This window comes from Eurytemora carolleeae, unplaced genomic scaffold, assembly GCF_000591075.1.
Source record: "Eurytemora carolleeae unplaced genomic scaffold, Eaff_2.0 scaffold1588, whole genome shotgun sequence".
NCBI classification, from domain to species: domain Eukaryota; kingdom Metazoa; phylum Arthropoda; class Copepoda; order Calanoida; family Temoridae; genus Eurytemora; species Eurytemora carolleeae.
This window is the reverse complement of record NW_019397508.1, coordinates 38,597-50,029: the sequence shown is the minus strand read 5'-3', so window position 1 is coordinate 50,029 and position 11,433 is coordinate 38,597. Positions and strand designations below refer to the sequence as shown.

The 11,433-nt window shown below is 31.4% G+C and overlaps 1 protein-coding gene across 1 annotated transcript; it reads left to right on the top strand.

Annotated features, from left to right (window-relative positions):
* Positions 1-10,590, top strand: LOC111714660 (tyramine/octopamine receptor). The gene is made up of 13 exons (XM_023489806.1): positions 1-64; positions 657-732; positions 1,405-1,539; positions 2,587-2,660; positions 3,666-3,720; positions 5,321-5,366; positions 6,115-6,179; positions 6,638-6,695; positions 7,132-7,184; positions 7,873-7,935; positions 8,666-8,740; positions 9,730-9,794; positions 10,145-10,590. Exons 1-13 carry the CDS (start codon positions 40-42, stop codon positions 10,240-10,242), a joined length of 888 nt encoding a protein of 295 aa, XP_023345574.1. The 5' UTR covers positions 1-39; the 3' UTR covers positions 10,243-10,590.
* Positions 10,591-11,433: the final 843 nt, after the last annotated feature.

The following is an 11,433-nucleotide window of genomic DNA, read 5'->3' as shown; positions in this document are numbered from 1 at the left end:
TTTCAGGAAGGTAAATGGTTGTGGGGTGCTAGTCTCTGTATGTTTTGGGTCACCTTGGACGTAGGTCAGATTGCCCAAAAATATTGCACTTAAAAACTATTATTTATTAAACGTATAATACAGGTCCACATGATTACCCACAAAAATGAGACAATGACGACCCAAACACTGGGTTTGTCCTAGAGAAAGATTTTTGAACCCCCCCCCCCCTTCCCTTCCCATCCTTTCAATGTTGTACAATGACCACTTTTTCAGCTAAATGATAATTATTTATTTCTTATTATTTTAGGGCTAGGTTAGGTTAATACAATTTCATGGCCGAACGCTGCGGCTAGGACAGGCTATGGGGCCGAGCACCGCGGCTAGGACAGACTACGGGGTCGGTCGCTGCGGCCAAATGACCAATTTTATGCATTTGTTACATATGAGATCCATGTACAACATTGATATGAGGGAGGGGGGTCCAAAAATCGTTCTCCAGGAAATTACCCCAAAAATTTTAAATACCAATTAATTCTTCTGTCTTGAATGTAATATTGTAAAAATATAAACTAAATTATGCAAAAAAAGCCTGAAATTATGTTTTGGGTAACCCTGTAAGAAAACAGTCTAATTTTATTTTTCATTCTTTTCTTTCAATCGACAACAACTTTTAGGATTTTGCTCCGCATCCATTTACAGTCTGATTGGAATAAGTATTGATAGGTTCTATGCTGTATATAGACCAGTCAGGTAATATATTCTGAACCAAGGGGTAATAGAACTAAGGAGGGAAGGATAGGATAGATAGTTTCTATAATAGATTAATTAAAATAACAGATAGGACGCTGGATGTAGTCTTTTAAAGATTTTGATGCATTTCGTTCACAATAACCCTGACACAGAAGCCCAAAGGAGTTACGCGTAGTCGGCGTAGTCTCCTTCTGTCTTTTTTTCAATTTGGCGGTTACCTTATAGACCAGGCAGATATATATTCTGAACCAAGTGGTAATAAAACTAAGGGGAGAATACTAGGGTTGTTTGAATTTCCAAAAAAAAAAACATTGTGATAAAAAATATTGCAACTCTAAAAAATGATTTAAAAAATTATATTCTAGTATATGCTAAAATGGGGGGGGGGCATGATACCCCTAGATAACTATGATCGCAGCGATCTTAAGATCCCTTGAACCGCTGATCGTAAAAAGATCAACAAAATCACAGCATCATTACAATATGTTATTTAAAAATTAAGAACTTGACCATGTAATTTAAAAAAAGGTGAAGCACACAGCCCCTTGGACAAACCTGTAGTGCGCTCCTGCTTTCTTTAAATTTTTTGAATTTATATCTTTTTCATCTTTATTTTTTCCATGAAATTTAGTAATAACAAACATGTTTATTCAGTTTTTGAATCAATTTTAGTTATGTGACTCGTAAGAGAAACACCCTGACAACCAACCTGCTGCTGATCTTTTCCTGGTTGATGGCTCTCCTCATCTCCCTCCCCATGTTCGTGGAGAAGGAGGGGTTCTCCAACTGGCCAACTTCAGTCAGGAAGTGAGTGGAAAGACGCAGGGTTAGTGACCAAGCGTTGGTTAGAGAGGGATTGTATTTTTTTTTTACTTTTAAATTGACTGTTCGTGTAACAAGGAGGGACCAATCCCATTCAGAACGGTACCCTTGAAACTTTTATCTGATAAAATTAATGTGACAATGTTAACCATTTGGGGAAATTCCACAGAAATTCCCAGGAATCTGTCCCCAAACTCCCCGGATTTGTTTTCAAGAAATTCTTGGGACCAGGAAAATCCTGGAAACCTGCTTTAGAAATTCTTAGGAAATTCTCCAAAGTAAAATTCTTGGGAATAAACAGAAAGCAAAGACAGGCAGATTTGTCAAGTCATGTAGAAATTTTTTTAATTTTTAAAATAAATCTAGACAAATAAATCAGTTTTACTAGAAAACATATTGCTAATTCCTGATAAAATAAATCAGTTTTACTAGAAAATATATTGCTAATTCCTGATAAAATAAATCAGTTTTATTAGAAAACATATTGCTAATTCCTGATAAAATAAATCAGTTTTACTAGAAAACATATTGCTCATTCCTGATAGAATAAATCAGTTTTACTAGAAAATATATTGCTAATGCCTGATAAAAAACATCAGTTTTACTAGAAAATATATTGCTAATTCCTGATAAAATAAATCAGTTTACTAGAAAATATATTGCTAATTCTTGATAAAATAAATCAGTTTTACTAGAAAATATATTGCTAATGCCTGATAAAATAAATCAGTTTTACTAGAAAATATATTGCTAATTCCTGATAAAATGACCATTTTTAAATTCGTCATTTACGGGCTAAGGAATTGAGTCTTTGCCACAAACTCTGATCACTTTATCTTTGGACCCAAATGTTGCAGACCTTAGATATTTCAAACTATGAATTCTGTTAGATCAAGTAATCTCAGTTTGAAATATCAAAGGTTTACAACATCGAGTTCTGAAGAATATGTTATTTTGTTCCAAAGACTCAATTCCTTTTGATATTGTTTTGATTTAAATAATATTAACGTATTAAAAAATCTGATTTTTCAGTAACTCCATGGAAGAATGTATTCCCCCCGTAGAACCAGCATCTACTGGATATGTACTTTATGCTGGACTACTAGGCATAGATCTTAATTATTCATGCAATATAATTCGTATCGCTGTGTTTGACCAAAACCGCCGAGAACATTGCAACATTTTGAAACTTTGATAGAATATCATGAACATATGATAGAATATTATTAACATATGATAGAATCGTATGAACCTATGCTAGAATATCATGAACCAATGATAGTATATCATATACTCATAAAAGAATATCATGAACCTATGATAGAATAGCATGATCCTATGATAGAATATCATGAACTTATGCTAGAATATCATGATCCTATAATAGAATATCATGAACTTAAGATATAATATCATGAATTTATGCTTGAATAGCAGGACCCTATGATAGTATATCATACACTCATGAAAGAATATATCATGAACATATGATAGCAACTCATGAACCTATGACAGAATATCATGAACCCATGCTAGAATATCATGATCCTATGAAAGAATATCATGAACCTATGATAGAATATCATGAACCTTTGATAGAATATCATGATCCTATGATAGAATATTATGAACTTATGCTAGAATAGCATGAACCTATGATAGAATTTCATGAACCTATGATAGTATATCATATACTCATGAAAGAATATCATGAACATATGATAGAATGTCATGAACCCATGATAGCATCTCATGAACCTATGATAGAATATCATGTATCTGTGATAGAATATCATGAACCTATGATAGCGTATCATGAACCTATGGTAGAGTATCATGAACCTATGATAGAATATCTTAAACCTATGATAGAGTATAAAGAACATCAGCTAGTACTTTTTATTTAAATAATTAAGTAGATATATATATTCCACTACTTCTGACAGATTTTAAATGAGAGATCAAAATTTGACTGAAAATATTCCAAAATAGACAAGATGTACATGGTTGTAATTAGTGGGACTCAAGTAGTGAACTCTATATAATAATATTTCAATTATTTAAATTTTTTCTGATTATGACGAAAAATATATTTAAGATTTATATTCTAGCTTTCATCTTTCCATCTTTAGTTCTAATCTGTCTTTATGCTGTCATAGCACACAAGTAAGTTATCTAATAACACAAGGATAATTTGGCTAATTAATTGCATTTAAATTTAGTGTAAAATTAGCAAGATGATATGAAGGGAAAGGACTTGAGTCAAGTTGTCTAAATCCCACCAAAGACTCTCTATTTACGCACTTTGTTTGGTCTTAAACACATGTTTGATAGAATATCATGATCCTATGATAGAATATTATGAACTTATGCTAGAATAGCATGAACCTATGATAGAATTTCATGAACCTATGATAGTATATCATATACTCATGAAAGAATATCATGAACATATGATAGAATGTCATGAACCCATGATAGCATCTCATGAACCTATGATAGAATATCATGTATCTGTGATAGAATATCATGAACCTATGATAGCGTATCATGAACCTATGGTAGAGTATCATGAACCTATGATAGAATATCTTAAACCTATGATAGAGTATAAAGAACATCAGCTAGTACTTTTTATTTAAATAATTAGGTAGATATATATATTCCACTACTTCTGACAGATTTTAAATGAGAGATAAAAATTTGACTGAAAATATTCCAAAATAGACAAGATGTACATGGTTGTAATTAGTGGGACTCAAGTAGTGAACTCTATATAATAATATTTCAATTATTTAAATTTTTTCTGATTATGACGAAAAATATATTTAAGATTTATATTCTAGCTTTCATCTTTCCATCTTTAGTTCTAATCTGTCTTTATGCTGTCATAGCACACAAGTAAGTTATCTAATAACACAAGGATAATTTGGCTAATTATTGCATTTAAATTTAGTGTAAAATTAGCAAGATGATATGAAGGGAAAGGACTTGAGTCAAGTTGTCTAAATCCCACCAAAGACTCTCTATTTACGCACTTTGTTTGGTCTTAAACACATGTGGTCTTCCCTAGTGAATAAATGCATTTTTTGCTTGCTTCGAAATTTCATTCCATTTAATGATGTAAACTTTTTAACCTAAATCCTAACAAATCAATTAACGAGTTAATGGGTTAAATATGCATACATTTATGCAAAATTATTTCTTTACTTTTGATGAAAGAAAAGAGGCTTTTATCCAACAAATGATTAAATAACATTTGAAATACAATTTAATATTGTTATTTTGTATTCAATTTTAGCACAAAACATTCAAAATTGTATTAAATAACTGCGGTTGATTCTTGAATGCTCAAACAACCAAAATAACCAATGACGTCAAAATACAGCTGTACACAATAGTCAGATAAATTTCTAATCCATCATCTTTATATAGAAAGTCTTTGAATCCCACTAACTTTGCAACCTGATGGCTTAAACCTTTGATATTTCAATCTCATATTATTTTATCTAACAGCTCTAATAGTCTGAAATACCCAAGTTCTATGACATTGGGTTGCAATGATAAAGGAATTATAAAATCAGAGTTTGTGGCAAAGACTCAAATTCTTCGTCAGGTTTCTAATTGAAATCATTGAACATCTTGAGCATTAATTTTAAAATATTTATCTATAATAGTTTTCTTCATTTTTAAGAGACTGCAATTATAAAGATTTAAATGAAAAAGAAAAATTTTAAAAGTTTTTCTTTAAAATGCCTATATTTAGAATGAGAGAAACTCAACAGCAGAGAATTGATAAAGCTTTTGTGGAGGTAAACTTATTGGCATTTTTTACCTAATAGGCTTTTAGGCATGCTTCGCGACGACTTTTTCACATAACAATTTTAGATTTTAATAGTTGCTCTTTACTTCGCCTTTTTTCTTTCAAATTGGTAGATTTTTAAAAATGATTGATTTCGACATTTTCCAGACAAAATTTGTCCTTTGTGAACCTTCCATTTGGGGTCATGTGAGTAGCCTCAAAAAATTTGGGCTCAATCGGTTACAAAACGGCCAGACAGACAGACAAGCAAGCTAAGTAAATACTTGTATGTAAGTTCGTAACTTTTGGATAAGATAGTGCTCACCTAAGACTTTATTGAACACATTTCTTTTGAACCGATCAAGTTCTTTATCCATGAAAAACATCTGACTTGTATTTTTGCGAATTTTTTACGCTTTTCTTTTTCCTGTTCCCAAATACTAGCTCTACACCGGAAAAGTAAATATTTTAATCCGGAACTGCAAATACTACACATAAAAGTGTACTTTATGTGTACATAAAGTGTTCTTTACTTTCCAGCCCCAACTAAAACCTTCAACTGAAACGGAATGAGTTAAATCAATTAATAGGAAACCATTTAAGCTTTTGCCAGGAAAGAATGATTTTACAAATTCCAATTGTATTCAGAAGTTTCCTTCTACTTTCAGGGAGATGATTTTCAGTCGTCTTCCACATTTTTTGGTTATCACTGTACATGGTTACTGCATGTACAGTTCATTGATTGTTCACATGTACAGGTTCGTGAAGAGGATGAAAACCACAGTACAACAATGAAATCCTCGGATAAAGCGGCAATTTCTAAGTATTCGTTTTATAAAAAATATATGTATATATGTGTATATATTTTCTTAAAAGTGGTTTCATTATTGTCATCTAAAAACTGAAAATCAAAAATGTTTAGAATTCATAAACATTCCCTTTAAGGGTAGGCTGGGGTAAAATAAAGTGTACGGAGAAATTGTTAATATCATTAAACACCATTAAATCATATATATCATCAGACCCTAATTATAAGGAAGCAATACCATTGCTGTCATGTCTTTGTGCAGCAAAGCCAGAACATTTTTAAAAGTTTATGATAGCAAGCTCATATCATATTATATTTAAGGTACAAATTAGTCCATTTTTTCTATGATTATTTTGTAAATTCTTGATTTGTTTTTGCAAAGCTTAAGATGGAAATCTTATCTTTTCGGCTCTTTTTATAATTTAAAATGTTTTCTTTAGATTTTAGAAACTTAGATAAACATTCTTAACTAGATTGTTGAGAGAAACCAGTAAAGTTGAATTCAGCTTTGCGGAGTCCTCCGATATCATGGTAATTTATAGAAGAATAAAATAAATGATAACATTTTTTTAATTAATCAATTATTTTGGACATCGGTAAAAAAGTTTAACCCAAAAATATATCTCTGATTGAAAAATCTTTTTATATTAAAGCTCTTTGCTTATATTTGTATATTTATATATTTGAATATTATTTGTATATCTGTATATTTGTATATTTGTATATCTGTATATCTGTATATCTGTATATTTGTATATTTGTATATTTGTATATCTGTAAGCTTTTTCTGGCCAAAGGAGCGAATGGGCTGGATTTTTTAGGGAACCCAGATACCTACTAGATACTTTGACGTTTTTTTTTAATTCCGATTTTTTTTTCACGGGCAACGCCGGGCACTTGAGCTAGTAGTAACTATTTGAAAACAAGCTAAACTACAACTAAATGTTTACAACTTGTTTTTCCTCAGATAGAAGAATTGCAGGGCTTGCCTAGAATGAGAGACGACACAGTAACTACTAGGATTTAGATCAAATTAAATATTTAAATCAGATTTATTCAAGTTTATTTTCTGAAAGGGTCTGTAGACCTAATTTCAAGTTACATATCATTTTAAGAGTTGCATGAATGATTTTTAACGGTTCTCTTAAAACCTCTCTCTGGCCTCTGCGTAAGAATGAGGAAGATATCCTTCTTTTTTGTCTTGAAAAGTACAAATTCTAGCAATTTCCTTCAATGTCTCAGCAAAATATATCCAAAAGTCTTTTTTTGCAAAAAAAAATATTGAACACAATAAATTTTCAGTTTAAAAAATAAGAATATCTGATTTATCCTTGATCAATTAAGGTTTACCGGATTCGGACACATGCCTATAAACTCTATAAAAGTAAATGGTCCCTTGAAGTTGAGTCTCAGGGTCCAGGAACCAAATCTAATAAAAAAGTCAATTTGTAATCCAATCTAAAGTTTAAACCCAACATTATGATTTTTTATAGAATAGCCTTTTTTACTAGCGTTTTATCTGGTAGCGTTTTTATGAGTGTAAAAGGTCGCTCAACTACTTACAGCGGGTCAAATCCTGAATCACCAATTCAAAACTATATGAATCATTACCTTTGAATCAGTGATTCAAGATTTAAACCAGCAATAAGTAGTTTAGTGACCTAGCTCAAATTCACATTTCCTTTTAAATTCTAAATATGATAAATAGGAAAAGTCAAAGAGAATCAAGAACCAGACGAAAATATAAGCGAGAACTTAACGCTCAACTTCGGTAGGTCTTAGACATAACATCTTCTCATGTAAATGTGATTCATTTTGCAGTACATACAGAGGTGCCCACAAAATATAAAAATTTTTAGTTCTACATTCGTATTATTTTGTCTAGAAAACGTACATTTGTCGCTAAATTCCTATCCTTTATGGGTAGTTCTGTATGGGAAATTGGGAATTCTTAATCTACGGAATCATAATTTTCGAACATATTAAAACTCGGTTTAATGTCATGACAAAAAACGTTTGTCATAACAACGTTATTTATGCGTCCGGAACATGTCACAAGAACTCCAACCAATGGCAGTCCAGCATTATTGTCACTTGTCTCCGTCTGTATCACGTGACCAATATACTGCACTGCTATTGGAGGGAGTTCTGGCCACGTAATACGGACATATATCTAACATATATACGTTTTGGTATAATTGTGACACAGTTTTATGTCAATTTCTCGAGACTGGAACATCAGATAGAACTCTTATATGTCTCAATCAACTCCTGAGATTCAAAGGTTTCATCCTATATCCCTTTCATTGTTCCTTTACAGTCCCTTTAAGTATTAATTAGACATCAAGAACCAATGGAGAAATTTTCAGAATTAAACGCTTTTTGAGTCAGGAAAACGACGGTATCTTCCACATTTTTGATCAGATTAAAGTTTCAAGGGTACACCGTTGCAAACAGAACATTGACATCTTTGCATGGAGAGTTACTTGCGTTATGTTTAGAATTACTATAATGATGGGAGTTATCATTTCTACATTTGCAGTGTGTTGGACTCCATTTGCCATCATGTTTATCAGGTAACACATTAATCCTCAGAACTTTCACTTTCATAATCCTAACTCCTTTAATTGAATAGTTATGGCGCAGAAGAAAAATGTGTTAAATTACTAATAAGTAAACAAATTAATTGGCTTTTTATCATGATTGTGCTTAGAATCAAAGCCAGAGGAGATACGAGGTTACAAAGTCGTACTAGTGTAATGTCACATTAATTTTACGTTCTCCTCCTGTCTAGTTTGTAGTTGAAAGAGATGATGGTTCTTCTGGTGTATCATGTTAAAATTGTAAAAACAACCAGTTCCTACACTCATACAAGAACTCCTGATATTTTCTTTGGATTCTGAACTTTTTTCGAAATTTAGAAAAATTTCTTTTGAAACTTTAAATATTTGTTTGGAAATTTTAAATATTTGTTTCGAAATTTTAAAAATTGGTTTGAAATTTTAAAAATTTGTATTAAATTATGAAAAATTTTTAAACCTCATCGTAATTCACAACAAAATATTTTTGAATTCCAAATGCGTAAATGTAGTTTGATGTTTTTAACAACATTTCTAACAGTGTAGAACACATCCCAAAGTCACTTTTTCCATAAAATTGCTTAAACACTTTTCTGGAAAGTTTTATTTTAAAGCTACTGTAAGTGTAATTTCAAGCTAAAATTACATTATTTTAAAGCTACTGTAAGTGTAATTTTATCCAGTGCCCTTAAAAGCATATTATAGTCTAATGAAAAAATAATTATAAATCCATGTTTTAGTTTCTTTAATCTGTTTATTTAAATTTTGCGGTTTCTTTGCAAAACTCTCGACTTGTGCATTTCTTGCTAATAAACTATTAGCAATTAAGGGCGAAATTATAAGAATTAAAGACTTTTTGAGTCAGAAAACAACACATTTTGGATCTGAATATGTCTCAAGGGTCTATTATAAATCGGATATCGCTATCTTCGGATGGAGGTTTACTTGAAAAAACTCTGACAGTCCCTTATTAGAAATATTTTTAGTTTCCCGTTTAGTCCTGATTTCTGGTTTGAACACTACAAATGGATAGACGTTATTACTTGGATAGGTGAGTAGTGTATAAATACATCAAGTTGTCGGAGCGCGGAACTATTGGTGCAGTGGATTAGTGTTAATCTTGAACAACTTGAACGCTTGATCACTAGGGGCCATGAATGGTCAAAACTCAATTATTCTTTTGAGAGTAAAACCTTTTTTTCCGGTAAAGGAACAGATTTATTGCCACAAACTCAAATTTTATAATCCCTATATCATTGCAACTCCTGTTTGAATCCTGTAATCCAAATCTAGTTCATGTCTGTTCTCTAGGTTATGTAAACTCCTGTAATCAATATCTAGGGTATGTAAACTCCTGTAATCAATATCTAGGTTATGTAAACTCCTGTAATCAATATCTAGGTTATGTAAACTCCTGTCTAAATCCTGTAATCTATGCTATCATGAACAAGCAGATTAGAAGAGGAATGATTGCTATCTGTTCGGGGAAAAGAAGATAAAATTCTTGAACGATTTGTTTCTCAAAATAACTGTTAAGTTTGACGTAATTTAAAGTGACAGTCCACTAAAAGAGTTGCATGCTCAATTCACCATGGTACCCATTAAACTTGTTTTCCTAGATATCTAATAAAGTATAATAATCAATAAAACCATCTATATTGCGGCCGAAATAAGGCATGAATGGTAAATATAATGGTTTAAAATTTAAAAACCTTTGTGAATCAGACATACAACTCTTTAAGCGGAGGATTTAATTTACGTCAACAGTGCCTTTAGTGAATTTTTGTCGAAGAAAAAATGTTTGCGTTTTCTCGCTTGTTTTGCTAAATAAAATATAAAATATATTATCGAGCTTTCTGGAAAGAGTGAAATATATTTACGAATAAAACTTTGCATATTATAATTTCAAACCAACTGCAGAATGTTTCCATGGTTGAAAAACAAAATAAACTTAAAGGTTTTTTCTTTTTAATTTTATTTTAAAGTCTAATGTTTTTCGAACGAACAAAATGTATTTTAAATCTTTTAGATAATCATTTGTTTTTCGTATATTTAAAAAATCAACAAGTTTCTGTTTTAAAAATTCGAAAGCCTTAAAGTAAAAATGTAAAAGTTTTTTATCATTAAAATGAAGAAAAAAGTTATAACCCTCGATCGAGGGGTTCAAAAAAGGTTGTGTCTGCGCCGCAATCTCAAATTTTCTAATCCTTATATATTTTTGCAAGCTAATCGTGTAAACGTTTCATATGTCTGAAATGAATCCTGCATATTCAGTTCAACCACCATACATTGCCGGTCACTCCCTTTAAGACCGATTCACAACGGCACCCAAATGAGTTTGAAATAACGGGACCCTTTTACAGGTTGTGGGTGCACTGAGTTTGTTTACATACCAAACAACGGCTAATCAGTTTTCTAAAATGAAGATTTACATTAGGGCTGGGAACGTTCAAACTTTTTCTATCCATGATCGATAACGGATAGTTCCGACCGTTAAAAAAATCAGGTAGCCGTTAGTTTAAAGGTAAGAGCGGAACGTTTTTTTTTAAAGTTACCATTACCTTACGATCTCAATTTTATTAACGGAGTTAACAGCCCTAGCTGTACACACTTTAAACTATACTAAATTTAACCAAGCTTCCGGTGCAGTGATCAGCAGTACATACCTTTAAAGCAACTGCAAGTGTAAT

What these genes read in the sequence shown, in the direction of transcription:
- LOC111714660 (XM_023489806.1), top strand. Translation starts at nt 40, where the DNA reads ATGTTTTGGGTCACCTTGGACGTAG. An exon ending in GATAAAGCGGCAATTTCTAA is followed by an intron (nt 6,180 to 6,637) that starts GTATTCGTTTTA and finishes ATTCTTAACTAG; the next exon opens with ATTGTTGAGAGAAACCAGTA. An exon ending in AGACGTTATTACTTGGATAG is followed by an intron (nt 9,795 to 10,144) that starts GTGAGTAGTGTA and finishes ATCAATATCTAG; the next exon opens with GTTATGTAAACTCCTGTCTA.